Source organism: Dermochelys coriacea, chromosome 1 (assembly GCF_009764565.3).
Source record: "Dermochelys coriacea isolate rDerCor1 chromosome 1, rDerCor1.pri.v4, whole genome shotgun sequence".
Taxonomy (NCBI): Eukaryota; Metazoa; Chordata; order Testudines; family Dermochelyidae; genus Dermochelys; species Dermochelys coriacea.
The window spans coordinates 231,263,682-231,287,942 of NC_050068.2; the positions used below are offsets into that span (position 1 = coordinate 231,263,682).

General features: G+C 39.8%; 1 protein-coding gene across 1 annotated transcript; it reads right to left on the reverse strand.

Moving 5' to 3' along the window:
- Positions 1-13,353: 13,353 nt before the first annotated feature.
- MED21 (mediator complex subunit 21) lies at positions 13,354-22,408 on the reverse strand. The gene is made up of 4 exons (XM_038377249.2): positions 22,109-22,408; positions 20,866-20,980; positions 18,483-18,583; positions 13,354-14,621 (listed from the first exon to the last, which is right to left on the reverse strand). The coding sequence occupies exons 1-4, from the start codon at positions 22,148-22,150 to the stop codon at positions 14,445-14,447; spliced, it is 435 nt and encodes a 144-aa protein (XP_038233177.1). The 5' UTR covers positions 22,151-22,408; the 3' UTR covers positions 13,354-14,444.
- Between the last annotated feature and the right edge of the window lie 1,853 nt (positions 22,409-24,261).

Below are 24,261 nucleotides of genomic sequence, written 5' to 3' on the forward strand. Positions count from 1 at the left end.
CAGAGCTGAGTTCAATACTGAAGACAAGACTGCATTCCCAAGCACAGCATCTGATCTAGAAGAACGAACGAACCACCACCTGCTTGGAAAAGGCATGTATCAAAGTCCAAGTTGCAACCTCGCAAATCTCAATAATGGGAATGTTTGAGATTGCCCTAGAGGCAAAGAGAGACCGCATGGCATGGGTTAAAAGGTAAAAGGAGGCTGTATATCAGCAGCTACATAACAGGGAAATAATGCATCTAGAAATTCCTCTCAAAAACCTCTGGGTGGAGATTGTGGAGCCTTTGAATTGCTGATGGATCAAAACGAACAGTTTGGGAGACTTTCTAAATGATCTGGTTCTGACCAAATAAAGGGTATGGAATGTCACATCCTCCCTGGTCTGACGTGGCTTCTGGGAGATATCTGAATTTCACATCAAGTCACCTGACATGTTAAGTAGACACTCAGGTTGTGGACGTGATTAAACTTTTGTCCTTGAAAAACACTGTAAAGGAAGGGTCCATCTTTAAAGTTACAATTCCCCTGACTCTTCAAGCAGAAGTGACGGCCACCAAGAATGCCATTGTCATGGATATGTAAAGAATGGAATAGATGGCATGAGTTTGAAGGGGGGCGTCATAAGACACTTGAGTATGACGTTTAAATCCCATTCTTGGGTGTGTTCTCAAAAATATTCCTCAACCCTTCAATGAATCTCATTATGGAGGGATAAGCAAACACTAAGAATCCCTCACACCAGGAATAAAAGGCTGTCATAGCTATCAAGTGAACCTTGATGGAATTCCTAGATAATCGTGACATCTTTAATTCCAGCAGATAGTCAAGGAGACCAGAGAGTGAAGAATAAGTGGACAAAAGTTGTCATTGGTCACACAGTGGTGAAATCTTTTTAGTTTCTGCAGTACTGTAGAAGTAGACCTTTTTCTACTGTTAACACCTGCTGTACCTCTGCAGAACAAGATGTCTATTCCCAGGAACCATTGAGTAACCAAGCCTTGAGCTGAAGAATCCCCAGGTTGGGATGGAGCATGTGACCAGCATCTTGAGAGGGAAGATTGGGAATGCATAGAAGATTCATTGCTGGACAAACAGCAAGGTGAATCAGATAAGGATACCAGGCCTGTTTAGGCCACACTGGAACTATTAACATGATCTTGGATTTGTCTTGCTTGATCTTGTTTACTACCCTCAATATCACGGTTATCGGAGGAAATGCATACAGAAGGCACTTTGTCCAAGGAATGAGGAAACCATTTCCCAGTGAGTGAGGGCCCAACACCCCTCTTGAGCAAAATTGATTGTAGTTTGTGTTGGTAATGGAGGCAAACATATCCACTTGTGGAAATTACCAAGTCAAAAATAAGTGAGTAAGAGTCCAGGAGTCCAATTCCATAGGGGAAGGAAAGACAGGGAAGGGGTGGTGTGGGGTCATTGCAAAACTATAAGTATCATAAAACTCTCCTTTGCCCATGCCAGCCCTTTCAGAACCTTACCTCTCCCTCCCTTCTTTTCCCTCCACTCCATGCAGCTCAGGAACTGTCAGTGTCAGAGCGCTGGCTGAGAAATGCACAGACACAGTGGCTGCTTAATACTCTTTTTTGTTTTGTTTTATAGCTTCCACTAAATGCTTTACAGTTGTTCATGGTATTTCAATAAAATCATTGATTTACAACCATGTCTTGCTTGAGGAACATGACAGGGTGAACGGGGGTGTGCGTGTTGGGGGACCTGGCTTCAGGCATGTACTATTGCAGCAAGAGAGGATATTTCGGGGGAGGGGTGTATATATTGTAACTTACCAGCCTGGGATTCCAGTTCTTTCCACAGTGTGGGGTCCTCTTCTGGTTCCTTGTGAAGATGCTTCCTCAATTAGGGCTGCCAAGTAGACGTAGCAAATAATATGCTCCTCTTTCTCCAGGTCTCCTGGGGCTTCCTCCAAGATTTCTTTCAAGGTCCCTGCTGCCTCCTTGCCTTGCCCCTCAGTGGTGTCCCATCATATGATGAGGCCAGTAGGGTTGAGAGTCACTTCAGACTCTGTATTTGCAGTCCTGGATGTCACCTGGTCTAACTCATTGTAGTATTAGCATGTGCTAGATCTCTTCCCCAACCTGTTGTTGGAGTGCTTCACCCTCCTATAAACAAGCCTGAGGTGCTTCATGTGCTCCTGGCATGAAGATGGAGTCTAGTGAATGCCCACCTCCTCCAGTCTCCATGAAATCTCCCGGTACAGGTGTACGTTCCTGCCACTCTAGGCAAAGTCACAGAGGATGATTTACCCTGACTACACAGTCATCTGCACCCAAGTATGCTCCAGAGACCAAGCAGCTGCTCTTGGAATATGATCCATGATCACCAGTGCTGATCAAGTCTTCACAGGAGAATTTATCTTAAGAGCTCAGTGCAGGTTGCTACTACTGCTGGCACTGGGCGATCAGGGACCTTAATATCTTTGGGTAAGGGTCAATGCATTGTGGGAATGGTCCTGGAGGACTATTAGTACCTGTGACCTGGTACACACCCCTTGCCCCCATCCATACTGCACTGTAGAATGGGTACAGAGCCATGCCACAGTAGAGGCATGTACATACCCACATCCTTCATGTGTGCTAGTTTTCCTGCACTACGCTGTCCTCTAGGAACACGTTTCAGGGCTTCAGATGTGGACAATATGGGTTTGTGGCACAACGCACATGTAACCATGTACAGTCACAAGTGTAGCTGCAGCTTTAGAGGAACTTGGAGCCCTAGTCACACAGTCAGTACTGATGAAGCACAGAGCCTCGCCTGTACCCAAATCAGGATGTGAGGTCTCCAATACAGCCTCATGTTTAAGAGACTGAATCTTTATTGAAGTGAACCTAGAGTAGAATGAATCCTCTTTTAATGAGTCTTTCCTCGCTCCTCCAAAGATCTCCTGGGCGTAGGTCAGGGCAAACATGCAGATGCGGAGGGGGAACTATGTATATTGAAAGACTCATGGCCGGGAGTGGGGGGGAAGGGTCTCCTGGCCTGGATCCTAGGCTGGATGGAAAGAATGCTCCATCATTAAGAGCTTAAGTTTTAGCTCCATTTCTCCCTAGCTCTGCTTTTAAATGCTGAGGAGGTGCTACCCTTTTCAGGAATATGCATTTTCCTTAAGCAGTGGGTATACCAGGAACATCCATCACTTGTTGCAATAGCTTCCCAGCACGTGAAGCAATATTTGAAGCCTGGAGATCCTGGCATACCCTAGGATGATGGGGATCTCTAAAATAAATAAATTAAAAAACCTAAGGGGGAAGGGATTATAAAACAAAACCCCTCTACAAAATGATTTAAGTATAAGAATAAAGTAAAGAACTAGACTGAGGAACAAGCCTTGACTAGTATAAGCAGACACACTAAACGCTCCATCTCAGGACAAGGCAGTTGAGAAGGGTGGTTCGCTCACACAGTGCTGTATATCCTTGGTATGGGGCACACAGTAATGTAGAGTCATACATGGGCCAAATGGGTATAGCCACCACCAATCTCCGATCAAAGGTACATGGGGTATATGTGCACCTGAAGTGGAGCACCCATTGTGACAGTACCTGAAGAACAGCAATTTACTGCGCAGCAAGCCAGGGCATGAATCTACAGGGAGCCAGCTTGCCCTGCAGTAACAGTGTATGTGGATGCTACTACAGTACACTGAAAGCCTTGGATTGTCACTTGGCACACTACACTTTCAAGTAGTAATATGCTAAACTGCATTCAAAGTCTTTCACTGCACTGTAGCAGTGTCCACACAAGGAGTACAGCAAGTTGGTGCACTGTAGATTCAGACCCTGGCTTGCCATGCAATATTTTGCCACCTAGATAAGCCTATAGATGTGTTTGACAATTTTACCCTAATTCCCATGCTGCAAATTAAAATGAAGTGTGATTTTAATAGACTACATCATTTTATGTTCAAACTCTGTGATCTTGTGATAAAATCTAACAGCCTAATAAAGTTAGATTTTTCCATTGTGATGTTTCCTTTCCTATCATTTTATACTGTATCTCTTTAGGGGTGAATCACACACACAGAGCCATAGGACCCAATTCATAAACAGTTACACACATCTTAGCTTTATGCAGATGTGTGGTCTCAGTGAATTCAAGTGTTTGCAGGATGGGGTCCTTAGACCTCTGCATCTTACATTTTCATATCACTGAGTAGTCTATAATGGGGCAGCTTTGTAACTGCAGAACTCATGTAGCACCATAACCACCTCACTTGCATGATTTTAAATACTGTTTACTAGGAGCCTGACAGGAGTTTTATTACTGTTTTTGAAACAATGCTGAGTGAAAACGGTGCATTCAAAACACTCATTGCCAAATGCAGTCTGAGAACACATACAATGCTTGCTGGGGCGTGAGAAGATGTTTATCTAACTGTAGAATCTTGAAAATGTCCAGATATCAAAATTAATGTGCTAGCTTACTCTATCAATATAAATGCTTTAAATAAAGTTGGTGGCAGGCACACACAAAAAATAATCATCTACACTTTTCAGATACCTGCTGAGAAAAAGTGAGAGAACTTTACACAGACATCTTATCCACTTCTCAGCTATAACAAACAGCAGTCATATCACCTCCCTCCTCAAACTCTTCCACTGGCTTCCCACCCTCTTCAGAAGTCAAGTCAAAATTACCCTCATTTTTAAAACCTCACATGTTCTTGCTCCCATAGAGCAGAATTGTTCAATGGACTATCAGCATTCTAAAGAGAGCAGGATTTGTCCCTTTCTCTCTCTCCACTCCCTTCCCATTCATTTTGCTTCAGCAGCTGTCTCTTCTGCCTCATTTCACAATTTTACTACTATGTGGGTGCAAGAACCTCCTTCTCTGCAGCTCCTGGCATCTGTGATGAACTTCCTGTGCCTCATCCTCATTATTTGTCAATCTCAGCTGGAAACAGTTTCCCCCCCCTCTTGTTTCTATCCTTTAGGCTATGATTCAGGAAAACGGTGAAGCACATGCTAATTTTAAGTGTGCTGAAAGTGACAGCATGTGCTTAAGTGCTTTCCTGATTGGGGGCCTCTATTTCCATTTTTATTCTGTAAGCGTACAGGGTCTTTTAGCTGCAGGACAGGGCCTGGAGCCAGAAATCCAGGGTTATGTTCTCAGCTCTGCCACAGATGACCATGGTAAAGCTGGCCACATAACTGTGTCAATTTTCCCATCAATAAAATGGGAACAATATTTTTTTTCTGTTCTACCTATTATTAAATCTTTGAAATACTTTCAGCTACGCTGCTGTAAATCCACAGTAACTCCAGTGCAACTGGCAGTAGAAGCTGGTACCCGCAGGTTTAAAGCACTATTACAAAATATTATGTAAATCTGTATATTTATCATGTTTTTGTATATTAAAAGTATGAAGAGAATAGAATTGATTTCAGTAGACAAAATGTTATATAATTACTATCACTTGATTATCATATCTTTTTCCAACCTTGGTAAGCAATATTTACTCCTTTAAGTAAGTAAGTAAGTAAGTATCAAGTCTGTCAACAGAGGAAAACCCGATGCAGAGGAAGGCATGTTTACATAAACATTGAGCTCTGCTGTGTGAATGTTAATTATAAAGAGAGATTCAGAAGAAGCCCAGCCCTGATACTGGTGGCAGTCTAACAGTTCACAGAATAGACAACCCTTTTGGAGTTGGAGCTGGAGCTAGACATGAATCTATATAATAAAACTGTAGAGAATGCTGTATTTATATCTCACACTAGTGAAACTAAAATGAAAAATCCCGTAATTTCCCACCAAACAAACAGACTACACAATTCTTCTTGCATCCACTGCATGCGGAATTGAATGCTGTACTAGTATGTGATGAAAAAAAGAAAAGGAGTACGTGTGGCACCTTAGAGAAAGCTTATGCTCAAATAAATTTGTTAGTCTCTAAGGTGCCACAAGTACTCCTTTTCTTTTTGAGAATAAAGACTAACACGGCTGCTACTCTGAAACCTAGTTTGTGATGCTGGTTCCAAAAAATTGGAAGTTGTTATATGGCTTTCTGGGATTCAAATATGCACACAAAAAAGTGTGCATGGCTCTCAAATTAAATATTCATTATGAGGACAGACAGACAGATACACACAAATACACTAAGACAGCCAAAAATTTCCCAAACACCAGTTCCATAAATATTCCCAATTTGGAAATGAGTGCAATACAAGCAAATTAAACAAACACTAGATAACATAACTGGAGCACAAGGAATACTCATTTGTAATATAAACCTAATATTTTTATCCCCCTTTGATGCTGAAGCAGATTCACAGAAGTTAGAGATGAAAATATCCTATTAGATTATCAAGAACATGATCCATAGCCCATTGAAGTCAATGGGAAAATGTCCATTAAAATTCAATATATTTATAGTCCTTTTTTCCAGTCTAAGTTTTGATATCTGGAGTAACTGGGCTTCCATTGCTTCATATGTAAATAGATTTAACAAACTAATGTGTATATGCATAATTTATTTCCCTTTAGGGCACAGTAGTGATCTGGAGGTGACTGTAGTGAAGTCTCTTTGTCTAGAGCACTGACTAGGGATCATCTGGTAGGAGCAGGTGGGTGTATTCCATGACTGATCTTCTGTAATTACAGGATGCAGATCCTGCATGCCCTGTTGTCTGAGGGCTTCCGATAAAGCATCAACCTCACCATCACCACTTTACTGTGGAATTTCACACTCCACATTAGACCAGCTCTATGATGAATGGGTTTCTATGCAGTTTCTTACAAGACCTTTGAGAGCACCCTGAGGGTCATCACTAGGAATGAGACCGATATTAATCCTCTTATCTATTCCATTGCTTTGCCTATGGGAAAAAATAACCTTTGTTTGAATAGTACAGTAGGGAAAACTCTACTACCAGCACTGTACAACACCAGCATAGCTCCTCTACTTCTTCATTCCTCCTTTCCCCTTTCATACTCATTCAGAGCTAAGAAACCTCATCTGATGCTAATATGCCTCTGAGTAATTGTTCCTATTAGTGCTTGGGACACTTCTTATTACAAATAAGCCACCCCCCCAACGTCTGTGAATAATAGAGGGCTGAAAATACAGAATAGATGTTAATTCACACTATTTGAAAGTACTTTTCTTGCTGAATTCACCCCACTCTAGTTTGGTAGCTTATTTTGCTGAAACTGAATGGGCACTGTGAGGAGTACCTGTCCTCTTAGCATAGATGTTTATAGTAAAGAATCTGAGGTTTCAAGCAGCCATTTTTTATTCAACTGATTGCAATTTCTTTGCTAGTGGGCACAGTGGTGTCTCAGAATGAAACACTCTTGCTCAGTTGAAGTGGTTTAAATTATTCTTCATTGGAATCTTCCATTAAGTGCTGTGTCATCTTTCTTCAAAGCACAATTTGTTCACTGGGAAGTATTCCTTGTCAAGCCCAATACACAAAGCTATTGTACCTCTTGCTGAAACAGTTTTGTAAATGAATTCCAATAGTTCCTGGATTAGGGACCCAATCTTATGGGGCTCCAAGGGCTTCTGTATAGATTATTTAGGTTAATCTTTCTATCTACCCACACAGTGGGACTCAGTACTAAGTCTAGAAGATACCATCAGAGATGCTTAGTTTGGCAGTTCTCAAACTGTGGATTTGTGTCTCCAGAGATAACATGCTTGTTAACAGCAAAAAATGTTTTAAAATAAAAATAAATAAATAATATATGGAGGTGAGAAATAACAGACCTCGTCCCTCTGCAAATTTGTGTACACAGAGTCACTCCTTTACCTCTCTTTAAAAGTGCAAACTTTCAAAAAGTTCAAGGAATAGAAAATTGTTGGGGGCGGAATAGAGCCGGACAAGGAGAAGAAGGTTGGAGATAAATGTGAGAAGCGAGGGACAGGCAATAGAAACAAAAATGAAACTGTTTGAGCAGCATATTCCAGAAGTTTTGAGGTCTTTGTAAGCTTAGCCTTCATTGATTTGAGATCTACCATACCATTCTCTCACTAGAAGGGAAAACCTATAATGGCAGCAGGCCGTAAAGAGACCCAGTTTGGGAATATGTTAATGAAATTCTCTACCTGTAGGTAAGAGCAGGCATGCGTGCAGAATGCAAACAGCGCAACAAAGAAATGCAAGGCCTGGTTGCCCAAATGAAATAACATCATGAGAAGTGTTCCTTCTCAGGAGGAAGCTGTGTTGAAGATGATGAAAGGAACATGTCTAAACATGTAGGATCTTCAGGGTGGTAAACTTTTTTATTTCATACTTCTTAAGGACTGCCTGTCTTCCTTCTAGACTATTCTTGAATTCTCATGTTTGAGCAAAAAATATAGTTGTTACTCTATGGTACTATCATTTTAGATGCAGCTGTGACAAGAAATAAATAGCTGAAATAGGCAAATCTTCCTTTTACAATTTCACCTTTGAAGTAGTACTGAGTGTCAGTGAATGCAATGAATAATACTAAATGAGCAGTGTGGTAATAATAAATTAAATAACTGCATTGACTTATTTTGTTTAGGAGAATCCATCTTCAACATACAGGATTCTGAAGACTATCCACCTTCAAGGCTACCATCATTTTCTATAGTTTCAGAGTTATCTGCTAATGATAGTGTTTCAGTCACATCATGTATGTCACATAGCTAGAGTATATCGCCTATAGCAAAAAAAAAAAAAAATCTCCATCATCCAGGAACAACCATAGATAAATTTGTGATAAGAACCAGCAGATTACAAAGAGATGAAATAATTGCCCAGTTTGTTTATGCAACAAACTCTCCTTTCCTTGAAATTGAGAACCCACACTTCATTAATATGGTTCAGTCATTAAGACCAGGATACAGTCCACCCAACAGAACAGATGTCGCAGGTGAATTGCTGGATAAAGTGTATGAAAGAGAAATTGAGCAGTGTGCAAAAGGTCTAGAGGGTAAAATTGTTAAATTGAGTCTTGATGGGTGGAGCAATGTCCACAATGATCCTGTTGGATGTGCTTGTGTGACAACAGAAGAAGGAAATGTCTTCCTTACAGAAACGCACACACAGCAGAATACTTACAAGAAGTAGCTGTAAAAGCCATAACAAACTGTGAAAAAAATTTCAAATGTCTAGTATGCAGCTTGGTCACAGACAATGCTGCAAATGTATCCAAGATGAGAAGAAATTTAGAAGAGTCCCAAGCTAACAACAACTAACGGTTGCAGTGCTCATTTGATGCACTTCCTAGCCAAAGACTTCAGTGTTCCAGAAATAAAGGCTAATGTTGAAATTGCAAAATACTTCCGTAACAACTATTTTGCAGCAGTTGCTCTGAAAAAAAAGTGGGAGGAACCAAGCTAACCCTCCCACAAAATGTGTGATGGAACTCAGTTGTGGACTGTTTTGAGCACTACATCAAGAACTGGCCTATTCTGATGACAGTTTGTGAACAAAATTGTGAAAAAAAAGATGGCCCTGACCCAGCCAAAGTTCTCAACATTGGGCTTACGAGAAACGTTGAACACATGCTGAATATCCTGAAGCCTATTTCTGTAGCCTTGAATAAAATGCAGGGAAATAGCTGTTTTATTGTAGCCGCTGTTGAAATGTGGAAGGAATGAGATCTTAAACAAATATGCAGAGTTAAATTACAAGCATTAAAAAAAAAAAAAAAAAAAAAAAAACCACCACACAACACAAACCACCAAATAGGACAAGCACTATCTCCAGCTTATTTTCTTGCAAATATTCTCAATACTCAGTATCAGGGTCAAATCTTAACTGCTGAAGAGAAGTTGGCTAGGACATGAACATCGAGCAATCATCCCTCCATAATGCCAACTATAATAAACTTCAGAGCTAAAGGTGAACCATTCAAGAAATGTGTTTGCTGATGATGTTTTAAAAAAAGTCACACCAGTGAATGGGAGGAAATCACTTAAGCACTTGGATTCAGAGACCGTTGAAGTGATAATCTCACTTAACAGCAGTAGCTTCTGGTGTAGAAAGTATATTTTCTTCCTTTGGACTAAGTCATTCCAAATTGAGAAATCATTTGGGACCTGAAAAAGCAGGAAAGCTTGTTTTTCTTTTGGAAAGTGAAGGTGAAGATGACCGAATTAGCTGCAGAAGCCAATATTTTAAGTTTCTCATGTTGAACTGACTGATATAGTCGAGTTTTTTGTGGTGTTTGCTTTTTTTAAAAACAAAAAGCAAATTTCATTCAACTCTTTTAGTTAATTTTAACAAAAACAATCCTGATTTAAAAAAACTTGATTGTTTAACTAAGTTCAAAAATCCATATGCTTGTTTTGTTAAAATTTTATATGTTAGCTGTTGAAAAAAAATCCAGAATACATGTTATTGTTTTAGATAAAAAACTAAATTTAAAAGTCTGCCTGGGTGATGTTCTCCTCCTAATATAACATGGCAAGAAAATCTTCCAAATATTAATAATTAACCTGGAGATATTTATGAAGGCATTGGGAGATGAACTATCTATTTCAATCACCTTTGGTAAATGAAGTAATCAAAATCATCATTAATTTTCTGATATAGCTGTAAAACTAATCTGAAAAGTTTTCAAAATAAATCACTTAAAAATGAAACCTACATCTATACGAGTTGTGAAAAATATGTATTAAGGTTATAACAACCATCAAGAATGCACTTTTATGTAGAAACCCATGATGTAAATCAATTTGATTTAAATCAAATCCACCCTGATTTTGAGCCATTTGGTGGAGGTAATAAAGATCTCAGCTAGAATACAGTGCATTCTCTCAAGAGCTTGTGAGGAGCAGTCACAGATAATGAAGCAGATCTAAACTGTAAATCTCAGAAACCATAAGCCAAATAAAGAGAACCCAACTTCTTGTTTTTTTATATTTCTTTTTTTTTTTTTGGGGGGGGGGGAGGGGTGTGTGGCATCTTTGAAGTGTAGCTTAGTTTACTACTAAGCCTCATCACAGCTGGTACCGGGGGACTCAACATGTGGTTGCAAGATGTCTTCATGACTATTAGAATAAGGCAGCCAAAAGACAAAGGGAGCTAGTTTACAAATACACCTCATTACGGTAGCCTAAAGATGAAGATGTACAACTTCTATGCTTAAAGGCTCAAGAAGACAGAGTGTAATTCATAGAACCTTTTACTATTCCTAGACACCATGGTGATGGATACATTAGATATGTAGGCAGTCACCCTCTACTTCCCGATGGCTTCCACTACTTCCTTTCTTCCCCTCAAGGTGCCTCTGAGCTGCACCAATGGCTTTCCTTTGTCTCTACTATCAAACAGACCATGACAAACCCCAAGAATTGTTAGTGCTATCACTTTCCCCCCCCTTTTCTCACCCCCCCCCAATTATGAGCTAAATTACTCCTCACACTTAAATTGTGGGTTTTGGGGGGAGGGGAGGGGAGAAATGCACTACACAGCCTTAGCGCCCCAACACACCTTTGTGCAAACATTTCCATGCTTTCAAGCTCTACCTTGTCCTGAACATAACCAGTACATTTGGTTGTGCTAGTTTTAATCCACTTTCCATTAGTACTGAAACAAAATGCTGTCTATGAAAGCACTGCCATAACATTTTACTACTTGTTATATGAATCATCCTCATTTCCCCCATTCTGTGCTACAGACCTGTCTATAACTCAGAAAGGACAACAGAAGCAAGGGGGAGCAGGTTGAGCTGCGAGGTTGTAGTTACAACACAGGTGAAAGTTTGCACTGTGGGACTCATGCACATCAGTATGCGACCCACCCACGCTGAGAAACAAATGGAAGTGCGTTTTAGACGTTGTAACTGAAAAACAATCACCCCCTTTAAAAAGAAAGCATTCAACCAATTTCCTTGCTTTGTTTTATTTTTATTATATTGTCCATAAGCAAATGTTGACATTTTAATAGAAATGCTGAAGACGTCAAGGGGACACACAGTGTGCATGCCCTACTTGACACCAGCATAAGAGTTAAAGTTCTTCAGATGCAGAACAGAAATAGCTGCTCTGACACTAGTATGCACTTTAATATAAAGGTGGCTGGCACATTAACATACTAGAGTAAGCAGCAAGCATGAAGAAAATGCTACACTAAGGCAATGTTTTAAACAAGGAAACCTGGAATTCCAGCAGTAGCAACTTCCTAATATTCCAACAAAAAGAGTACAAAACTGAAGTATACGAGGATGGTGTAACTCTATAGTAATCATGCAAACAGAACTTCTGAATAGTTAGAAATATTGAGCTTGGGTTTACTTCTGGCAAGTTAACAGCTGACAAGACAGATATTAGTGTCACTGTGCAACTACAGAGATTAAAACGTAGGTAGGGAATCCATTTGAGTGCTATTTAATCCATCTCCACTCTGTGAACTCCTACAGCAATATATTAAACCTCAAAACTCCTGTGAGATTGGGAAATTCTCCATTTTACAGATAAGACTGACAACTAGCTCCAAGTGTTCACTAATTTTGGCACCTCACTTTCAGCTCACACAACTTGAGACACAAGTATATTTTTTTTAGATGTGCTGAACACAGCTCCCAGGACTTCAATTGCAGTTGGTGTCTGACATGTATTTTAAAAAAAAGAGTCAGACCCTCAGAGTCAGCACCCAAAATTAGTACATAGTTGTGAAAGACTGAGCTCTAGTGATTTACCAAGAGACAAAAGAAGCCTATGGCACAGCTGGGACTACAGCATGGGCCCCACTTCTATATGAAGTAATAAACCATGTTTCCCTTCTTCCTTCTACGTAGGTATTGCAGGAGTCTCACAATAGCAGGTGAAGTTTAGGATTTAATCACACTTAAATGGCACATTTCCATTTTAGCAACAACTAGCAGTACTTATCACTTTGTAATTATATTGTGAAAGTCTTCTTTAGAACAGCAGACTGTTACAGTGGTAAGTGTACAAGGTGTGTCCCATGATCTACTCGACTCTTCTTTTTACAGCACAATTTAATGTGTGTACGGCTCCTTGAATGCATTGCCAGTAGTAGGTTGCCAAAAAACAAGTTCAAATTGTTTCAGACCAGCTGAACACAATAAAAGCATAACAATTCCATGTACATCAGGAAAATTTGCCTAGTACATACAGATAAACAATTTGAATCAGGCAAATAAGTAGACTATATGCGTACAGACTCCAAGAAAAGCCAGTCTATCTTCAAGGCCAAAGTAAAACTTTTAGACTGCTAAGGGAGAAGGGTGTACTCTAGTACTATGCCACAAAGTTCAAATATTGATCCAAACATCCCTAAAAGCTTATGGTGTTTGAAGTGAGCCCAATTTTCTATATTTTTAATTCACACCATTGGGGCACAATTTTTTTCAGTATGGAAGAACTCTTGAATATCTCAGGGACTACCCCTTTCATATTGACACTCACACAATGTCCATGCAGTGGCTATGGCAACTGTTTACACAGAAGAGCAATATTAGAAAAGAAGTTAGCTTCAGCTCTTCCATCACTGGCTTCTATCCCTACTGGACTCCTTTTGTTTCTTCTCAGATTCCTCCGATGCAACTACAACCAGCAGCTCCTCTCAGTAGCTTCTACTTTTACAGGCACAGGCTTTGCCATGAGAAACCTGGCATCTGTAGAAGCAACCAGAAGCAAAGGGGTAGAGCCAATTCCATAAGACCTGCTAGCAGCCTGCAGGGAATCAGCAAGTGCATCAAGAACCACTACTGCTCCACAGTCCCATTTGTGAACCATAAATTTGACAGACACCTGATCTTGGCATTGGCTCTTTTTCTAAGTATTAACAGGATGCAGCCGGCAAGAAAACTGTATATTAGCTTGCAGCCAAAGAAGATAAAATACAGTCAAATAATAAGTTTGCCAAAGTGTCACAGCAGAAACAGTAATTAAACAGTATATATAGCAATGCAAGAGATGAGCACTTGAACAACCTCAGAATGCACATCACTTTGCTCATAGAACTCTGCACAGTGAAGCACAATTTCCTGTAAAAGCCTCACAATAAAATAAGACAACCTAATCTTGAAGATTTAGAGGAGAGGGAGGTTACCAAAAATATGCTGAGAAAGAATTTTCCCTTATTGCCCAGTAGGAATATACAAGTTTACATTGTGAAGATGACAGCTCATCAGATACAAATCTATGCATAAGAGAAGCTAAACTTACCAAAAAAGTAGGATTTTGAAATAAAGGAAACACATTAAATGTGCAGTGCTGGAGCAACACGAACACCAATTCTTAGTTTATAAATGCTTTTCATGCCAAACTTGAGAATATATAACAAGACTTTTAGGCTTTGACAAGTGACATGCTTTTACTATAATCAGTGCACTCAAAATATTTACACAACAGTATGGCTCAATATTATTGTAAGTGTTTGAGACAGAACTTTGTTTTCAAAAATATGATTTTATTCACAATCTAATAGTTCACTTTTGCAGCAAAATGCTGCCCCCTGCTGCTATGAATCTGGAATAGGTTGGCTACGAGTACCACTTCTGGTCTTCAGCTGTGATTGAGCAATATCTGCTAGGGCACTCTGTATCTTTTCTAGTAGCATATCCCCACGATAAACCACCTCTTCCAGACGGGCAGCTGCTTCATGGTTTTCCTCCTCTAACCGATACAGACTAGCAGCCTTTAAATACAAAAGAAAAGTTAGGGGATTGTGAACATCACATAAAGTAGAGTTTTCTTCAAGGGAATGGGTGGAGAAGTTGTCCATGCCTGTGATGAAACATAGTAAGATACCCATCTTTAGCTCCTACATCAGTCATTCTCTGCTGGGAGTACAAGAATAATAATTTATCTATTATAAGTTTGCCATCTAAAAATGCACTCCTTGCCTGGAGATTAAATTCAATCAACAAAAATAGATGTTTTGTATCTATATTGCCAATTTTAGATGAACTCAACTACAGCTTTCTTAAACAAAAATCAGAACCTTTGTCCCTACTCAAAAGAGATGAGTAAGGCATAAGACTTTCAGATCTCATGGTGTTAATTAGCAGGATGGATAAAAATCAATGATTTTTTTTTAATTTAAATCTGATTTTTGAGGAAAAAACTTATCTAAAGATAGCTCAGAGATCTCTCATCATGGAATAGGGATTATAAATTCTAATTCTATAGTAAGACATAATATATTCATGTAATGTTTAAGAAAAGTTTTGTAAATGAGTTCCAATAGTTCATGGATTAGGACCCAACCTTATGGGGTTCCACAGGCTTCTGTATAGATTATTTAGGTTAAACTTTCTATCTACCCAATGGGACTCAATGCTCAGTCTAGAGGATACGATCAGAGATGCTTACTTTTACAGTTCTCAAACTGTGGATTTGTGTCTCCAGAGGTAACATGCTTGTTAACAGCAAAAGTGTTTTTAAATAAAAAATAAATAAATATATGGAGGTGAGAAACAACAAACCTCAACCCTATTGTCCCTCTACAAATTTGTGTACACAGAGTCAATCCCTTACCTCTCTCTACAAGTGCAAACTTTCAAAAAAGTTCAATGAATAGAAGATTGTTGGGGGCAGAATAGATCTGGACAAGTCATCTGGAGATAAATGTGAGAAGCGAGGGATGTATGCTTATTTTCTTAAAATATTATATGTTTGCTGTTGAAGAAAAAAAAAATCCAGAATACTTAACTACGTTGTTTTAGTTAAATAGAACAATTTAAAAATGTCCGTCTGGTGATGTTCTCCTCCTAATACAGCATGGCAAGAAAATCCTCCAAATATTAATGATTAACCTGGTGAATTGGAGATAATTCACTTCCCAATTTACCTTTGGTAAATGGAATAACCAATCATTCATTTTCTGATATAGCTGTAAAACTAATCTACAAAGTTTTCAGAATAAATCACTGTTTAAAAATGTATAGCGTGCACCTTCTAAAAATGAAACCTAAATCTCTGAGTTGTGAAGAATATGGATTAAGATTATAACAACCAACAAGAATGCACTTTTACGTAGAAAACCATGATTAAATCGAGTCTTCCTGATTAGTGATTTAAATCAAATCCACCCTGTTAATTAGTTTATACTACATTCCCCAACAAGCTCATCTTTGGAACTGCACAGCCAATGCCTCCAGTGAGGGCCATTAGACATATACACGTGGAGGACAATGGGAATTAGAATCCAACCATTTGTTCAATAATTTAATTGCAAATCATATGACATGTGATGGTAGCTAAAATATGGGCATTTATACTAAAGACACAGTAATGGACTAGCTATCTGAACAGAAAAGTGAAAACAGGTCATGTCTTGGGAGAACAAATGTGGCAGCCCCATCTATACATTTAGGATACTGTCGGTGGCATACTGAACAAGAGATGCCACTAAGGGTTACTTGATTAACAGCGAACATACTACTGTTGTGAGATTTACGCTGCTAGTATGCTACAGACGGTTCAAAGCTCAAACTGACCTGATCAGCCACTCACATGTTCACAGAAACCAGACCAATCAGTGATGTCATGATCATCTTCGAACCCGAAGGATGATCATCATCATCATCATCATCATTTAGGATAAATTCATGAAATCAGGTTTCAAGTCCCGCTACATTTTAAGTTACGCATTAGTGTCAATAAATTGAGTCTTTGTATTGCACCTTTAGAACCACCACTGTTTTTCTGAGACAAGCATTCAGCCAATTTCATCCATCCCTATAACACAACCCCATAAGGGTGGATGGTGACATTTGTTTGCAACCACACACCAGTTTAAGAATGGAAGTAAAAACAAATAAAAAGCTTCCAATATCCAATTGGAAGTGTAACCAGAGGACAATTTGACAAGGATTAAACATCTATCCTTGCACAAAGGGGCCATGGAATCTTTAATCATCACAGGCACCGGTCAAGGTCTTTCTTTGAAAATGTAAATGCAGTGACCCCTAAAAATCAGGCATAGGAACTGCTCCAATATCAGCTCAGAGGAAAGCATGCTGTCTACTGGGTCATCAAAACCAGTTTCTGTAGTGCCTTGGTTTTCCCAACACAAGTGTCATTCAGGTCAGATATGGCTCAGCTATGAAACATGACATCATAATTTGTGGTATGTCTGCGGAGAAGACTAAAAAAAACTATTCAGGATATTTATATGGACTGTGAAATTACACTGATGCTTACATGGTCTGAGTTTTTAAATGTAACTAATATGTTTAGTCACTACTATAACTAGAGATCTAGCAGAATATAGCACTTTTGTTCAATATTCTATTTATGCTTCTCCAGTTTAGACATGTCTAATCTCTTTTGTAATCTGCAACTATCCTCTGCAACTCTGAGACTATCAACTCATCTCCAAGAACTGAAAATACAAAATTTACTCTTTCCATCTTAAAATTGCTTCAATGTAGCATAGGGAATTAGGGCTCATCTTTGTACACATACTTACACAAGGTAATTTTTAAAAACACTCAGAAACTAGGGCTATGAAGGGCAAGACAGGTGGGCCACCAAGCAAGACTTGTAGAAAGAGATGAGCATTGGAGTAAACTATGTTGGGAGGTAGGACTGATTGCTGGAGAGACCCTAGCACAGGGGTTCTCAAACTGGAGGTTGTGATCCCTCAGGAGGTCACGAGGTTATTACATGGGGGATTGCGAGTTGTTAGCCTCCACCCCAAATCTCACTTCACCTCCAGCATTGGTAATAGTGTTAAATATAAAAAAAGTGTTTTTAAATTGGATGAGGGGGTTTGCACTCAGAGGATTGCTGTGTGAAAGGGGCACCAGTACAAAAATTTGAGAACCACTGCCCTAGGAGGAGGCACATAGGCCCTTCTGAGGGAAAAAGGTTTGGGGAAGCTAGTTTGATCTGCTGACCTGCAGGAAGGTTTCCTTGTGGAGCCAAGAAGTGGAAAGAACTGTAACATTTCAGAAATACTGAAAGTCCTTTAGAAAATGAGTGGTCTAGACACAAAGTGGTAGTACCATGTTAGATACAGCAGTTCAAGTAAACTTGCTTGTGACATGCTCTTATAGAGATTGGATGAAACCTGCTTTTAGAGCCAGACAACTTGCAAGTTTCTTTTAATAAAAGAAAAACAAAAAAGGATATTAAAACAGTTGTGTGTTTAAATATTAACTGAAAAAAACCCACATGGCTCTTAAAAGTAGTTTCAGATAGTGGTGGAGAGGGCAGTTTCTTTAGGAGCCCCGTGAAAAGAAAAATGAATTTAATATAGCTCAGAGTTCCAGAGTTTAAGTCTTCCCATCCTGCTTCAAGTTTTAAGTTATGCAACGTAATATTTCCAATAAATCAAGTTGTTGATTACAGGTACTTTTTTCTTGGGGAGGAGGGTGCAGGGGGGAGAGACGTGAAAGTATTTCCTCAAACTTTAAAAAAAAAAAAAAGGAGCTAAGATTATATCCTTATGCCATCTGTGACTTTGGGCTGGGATATTCAGAGGGGATTAAGAGGGTGGAGATTTTTTTTGCTATGTTTCAAGTGGTTTAGATTTTAGTGACATTCTTACCTGCAAAGCTGCTGTTGATTCTTCACTAGGTAATGAATCTATTAAAACATCAATATCCTTAGCAGTTCGTGCAATCAATGCCGCAAACAACTGAGCATATTCTATTAAAAAAAATCAGATTATCTATTACAATTTAATTTACCCTTTTAGAGGAGAGCTGTGATAAACTTAGTGCTCACAGAAGGTACAAGTCACCTAGAATTTTACTCTGAATTTCAGAAGGTTTACACTGATTTCTAACTCCAATGTATTCTAAAATTTTAAGAACTCTTTCCTGTATTAAAGACAGTGATAATACCTTCCATCTCAAACAAATCTAGTACATGTTAATGTACAAAGATTGCTTAAGCTAGGATCAGAATCAAATGGCATTGGAAATGCCGTCTCTTTGCAAAATAAGGCAGCCAACTCTTAAGCCAGATACTCCACTCTAGCAGCATATCAAACATTCCAGTTACAATGTGTTACCTAATCGGGAGCATCGAGATACTCTAATGTTTCAATTCTTTCCTTGAATTTGGTCATTGTGCTAGCTAAAAAAAGGAATAAGGATCAGATTAGGATAATGTGAATAAATCTGAAATTTATGAAATGTTTACACCAACTTGGTAACAGACCAAGAGAAGGATTCTTAATATGGTTGCTTAATAGATTTACCACTATAACAATTAACGTTAACACTTAAACTTAAAATGCTTTTACTTTGTTAATGTACAAATTCACCTGAAAAGCTTAGTTATCACTTTGTTAGTGACAGGATTTTAATTTAACTTCTAAATAACATGAAAATGTGTGGAGTACTTTCAAAAATATTGCTAGTTTAAAGTTAATTCTGAAAGAAAGTGTTTTAAATCATGTTACAAGTAAAACCCCAGGTTACTATAGATGAAAGATTAAGAGGGAGAGCTGTATTTCCTCAGCTTACTTTGTACATTTGCCATATTTTTAGTATATTCACTGTTTCCCCTGTTTGTATAGATCTCTCACAGCTGCACGGGAGAGAAAATTTTAAGATAGGAAATGGACTATAAAATTCAAGGATAGGTGTAGTAAGCTATATTTTCAAACTTAAACATTGTCATTTTGAAATACAATCACTTAAATGTGTACTGTGCCATCACCATATATCACCTTGTAATAGAAATAATGAAGTTCTACAGACTGTACTTAAGCTTTCAAAGATATCAGTACCTGAAGATAAGAAACTTACAGGGAGACCGATCTGCCAAGAAAATTTTGACTTGTCTAGAACCTGGACTTTAACCTGAACAGTTACAATATGCTGAAATACAACTTGCCTTGTCTAGATCTTAAGACCGTTAGATCAAGTCAGATTACATGATCTAATGCCTTTAAACCTTAAAGAAAAACTTGGGCTCCTGAATCATCACTTAGTAGATACGAGTATTTGGGATTGGACCAGCTGCCACTAGAAAGGGAACAAGCGAAAGCTCTGCTTTTTGCACCTTTAACTACTCCTCACAGAGGTCGCCAATATCAGATGGCAAGCCCTTATAGGGCATTGTAGGACCGGTTGACAGTTTTCCAGAACTGCAACAGAGCATCATTTGTGCACTGTGCTAGCCTCAGTTGAGATTCCTGAGGTCAGGCCTAATCTGATCCAAGACATGTGTAAAATAAAGGGGACTAAAGAGCCATTTAGGCATATAATGTAGCTTTATAGTTAAAACACATTTAAAAATTCTCAAAATATTAGGGCCACCCCGAGCATATAAATAAATATTTTCTAAATATCACATATCTCTATGACTGAACTTTCTTCCCAGCTTGATTTGTTTTTCCATATGAAGTATGATATTAGGTCATATATTTGCTTTATCTTTAGAAAAATGACCATAATTAATATATTAAAAAGTACAGATGGAAAAAAGTTTTTGGTAAACTAATATGGATGTTAACTTTTATAACTGCAGACACTAGCAAGAGAAGGTATTATTCTAAAAACATTAAAAGCAAAAACAGACTGGTAGCTAGATAAGCTTTATACTCAAACTAATGTAAAATTTCATAAGACTAGTTCATACTTGGTTTGGCTTTTAGAAACAGAAGTTTCCTGAACACTGACTAAGAATCTCCTCATAACCATGATCCTTATAAAAAGGACTGATGTTTTAATTATTAAATCTGTAAAAAACAAGGACCACGAGACACACACATTTCTGTGCTTAGCTTTGTCAAAAAATATTTCATGTCTCAATCAATTCACTTCCCTACAGAATGTGCAATTATCCATAACTTCGCCTGAATCATTACAACATCTGAAGGAAGTTTCTTAGGCCTGAAATTACTTAATTCTAAATTGACACTACCTATTTTACTAGAGAGTAATCATGTTTAGTTAATGGACACAGATAAAACTGACCTTCTGTAGGATTAGCTGGCTGGTCTTTGTTTATCGCTGTCTGAATGTTACTGAAGGAGGCAGGTGGGCCACATTGCTGCAATACCCCAATCGCATTACAAAACTGATCTGCAAGCTATAAACAAGGTGAAATATATTTAAACAATCATTTTAGTCTGTATTTACACTAAAGATAGTTTAAATTTTTTGCCCCATCAACCATTACACAGAATTGCATTTCAGTAAGTGGAAATGGTTAATCCAAGTCTGTAGTAAAGATCCCAATCCTGCCTTCATTGCAAGCGGATGACTCTGATTGCACTGGGACCTCATGCCAATGCATGTGTCCACTCCCACAGATCAACCAGCAGGATCAAGGATTAACTAAAATGCTACCATTAGCATACTCAAATCCAGGACAAGAATTTGGTTCCTAAATCCTGGCCTTTAGCAGCTCAGCCCACTGCAGAGATAACATGCTTTCTCCCATTCCCCTGGCCACATGACTAGGTGCTACCCTGCCAGTTACGGAGCCTGGTGAAATTAAGTGGGAAGATTATTGCGATCGGAGATAGACAAGGTGCAGTGTCATAGAATAACACGGTTAGAAGGGACCTCAGGAGATCATCTAGTCCAACCCCCCTGCTCAAAGCAGGGCCAATCCCCAATTTTTTGCCCCAGATCCCTAAATGGCCCCCTGAAGGATTGAACTCACAACCCTGGGCTTAGCAGGTCAATGCTCAAACCACTGAGCTATCTGGAAACAACTCCTCTGCAAAAGCATTCCCTCCCTCCCCCCCCCACAGCAGCTCGGGAAGGGGAAAAGCCCCCCCAACTCCACAGCCGCACGAACGGGCTGCTCTGGCCATTCCTCACACTGGCCACAGCGCCGAGTCCTCCCCCCGGGCTCTGGATGGCGCGAGCTCAGTGCTGGCGCGCGGGTGGGGACAGGCTAGCTCCGGGGCGGCGCGAGCTCGGCTAGGCGCCCCCCGAGATTCACAAGGGGAAGGGGCGCGAGAGCAGCCGAGAACGCTTAAAAGCCCAACGGCCTCGGCGGGTTTTGTTTTGCTGTAAACCGACTCCACTGTCATCCCCGCTCCCGCTCCGGCCAGCGCTGGGAGGGAGGAGACGCCTCAGGTTTGCTACCCCGCCCCCGCCGGGCCCGGGAAAGGCTCGGAGACGGCCAGGGAGATGCAGGGACCGACGCTCGCTCCCCCCGAGCACGGCGGGAGCCGAACCCCGATCTGAGCCGCTCCAGCCTCACCGAGTTCACCGCGTCCTGCAGCTGCGTTAGCCGATCCGCCATGGTGCTGCCCGAGCTCCCATCCCGCTGCCGATTCCCTCCTACCCTATTGGACGGAGCCTAAGCGGGGCCGGGCAGCCAATGGGCGCGCTTGGTGTTGGACGGTTGGCCTTGAGGGGGGGGGGAGGGGAAAATGGGCGGGGCTTTCCCTTGTTCTCTCGCATGACGCTGCCTTGGCTGCTGCGGGGACCAGGGTCCACTGAAGTAAATGGAAAGAGGCCCGTTGACGTTGGAGGAAGGGGCGGGGTCTGAGCAATGGGCGGAGCAATGAATAGCGTCATGTGATATAAATAGGGACGCAGACGAGCTAGCCCAGGATTGATTTAAATCCCGCCTCTCAGGAGTCACACGGTATTAAACCTTTTTCTTGACTGGGTTGCTGCTCTTTAAGGGTTTGGACACAAGCAAGACTCTCGGGTCCCGATTCCTTTAGTGACAAATGCAGTGCTTTGTGATGCACAATTTGGCCCATTCTGCTCTTTTAGCAACAGGCTTGAGGTAGGATGGAAGCAAAATTGTAGCTCTTCTACTGGGGCACAGATTTGTCATTAATTTGCAGTGTTACCAACTCTCAAGCCCAGGCTTGGGTAGTCCAGTGAACACACCAGAATCTCAGATTAAAAAAAAAAAAAAAAGTTTCTACTCTTCATACTCCCAGAGAAAAGTTGGGAAACGTAACGACTCAGAAAGCACAAGGCAAATAAAAACTCCATATTAGTTATTTTTAAAATAATCTCACGATTTGTAAGACAATCTCATGATTTTTGTATTATTAGGGTTGGCAAAACTGCTTGAGTATGTTGATAAACTCTTAGTCGATTAGGGCAATCATAGTTGTGCAAGTAGGTACAGAATCTTAGGTCTGGTCTACACAAGAAAATTAGATCAGTTTAACAACATGGATCAGGTGTAAAAAATCCACACCTCTGAGCAGCGTGTAATTAAATCAACCTAAATCCCCCTGTAGCCAGCGCTAGGTCAAGCAAAGAATTCTTTCATCAACCTAACTACCACGTCTTAGGGAGGTGGATTGCTTATGTCCACGGGAGAATCCCTCCGATTGGCGTAGATAGTGTCTACACCGAACTACTACAGTGGCACAGCTGTAGTATTTATTTAAGTGTACACAAGCCCTTAGAAGTTGGGGATGGAAGTGACATGTTAGGGCCAATGTAAGATTCTTTGCTGCGTATAATTACTTGTGTGTTTTCCAGTCTAGTTTCAGAGGTCTCATGTAATGTGGTTTCCACCTCTTTCCTTGGGAGATAATTCTATAGCCTATACATTTTACTAAATAAGAAACTTTTCTTGATATTCAGTTTACATTTTAGCTATCTTAAATTCTTCTCGTACTCCCACTTTTACTCCCTTGAACTATTATAAATTCTTTACCAGCCTTGGAGTTTACTCCTTTCAAATATTTGTAGAGTGCTATCAAGAAAAGGAGTACCTGTGGCATCTTAGAGACTAGCAAATTTATTTGAGCATCGGATGCATCCGATGAAGTGAGCTGTAGGTCATGAAAGCTTATGCTCAAATAAATTTGTTAGTCTCTAAGATGCCACAGGTACTCCTTTTCTTTTTTGCGAATACAGACTAACACAGCTGCTACTCTGAAAAGAGTGCTATCACAAATCTTCCTTGGTTGTCACTCAAGCAACACAGCTTCAACATTTTCCCTCATAAATCAGTCACTCTGGCTCCATGATCATTTTCTTCTTTTCTGAACTCCCTTCAAACTATCAATATCTTTCTGGTAATGAGGTGCACAGAACTGAACACAAATATTCAGCCCAAAACTACAATGACCTTGTTTGCTTCCACATTACCTTGTCTAACTTGTCTAATTTGCAGTCTGCCCTTACTAGCTACTATGTGCAAAAGCATATAGCAGAAAAAAAGTGCTGTACCTTAAATGCAAAGCTATCATTCCCAACTGAGACCGAGGAGAAATGTTGTATCTACAAATAATATTGAATACCCAGCAGCCTCTGTGAGTAAAAAATTTTCTGGAATAACACTACAGTTCTAATGACCTGAGCAAAAGACTGGGCCCCAGAAATTCCTGATTTTGAACCTGCGTGCTAACCCTTAGTCCCAGATCCTCAACAGAA

Excerpts from the sequence above, each read along its gene's own strand:
- MED21 (XM_038377249.2), bottom strand. The coding sequence starts at position 22,150 with ATGGCGGATCGGCTAACGCAGCTGCAGGACGCGGTGAACTCG. Across the intron at positions 18,584-20,865 it reads GCCAGCTAATCCTACAGAAG|AATATGCTCAGTTGTTTGCG; the intron begins GTCAGTTTTATC and ends TTTTTTTAATAG. Across the intron at positions 14,622-18,482 it reads AATCAACAGCAGCTTTGCAG|GCTGCTAGTCTGTATCGGTT; the intron begins GTAAGAATGTCA and ends TTGTATTTAAAG.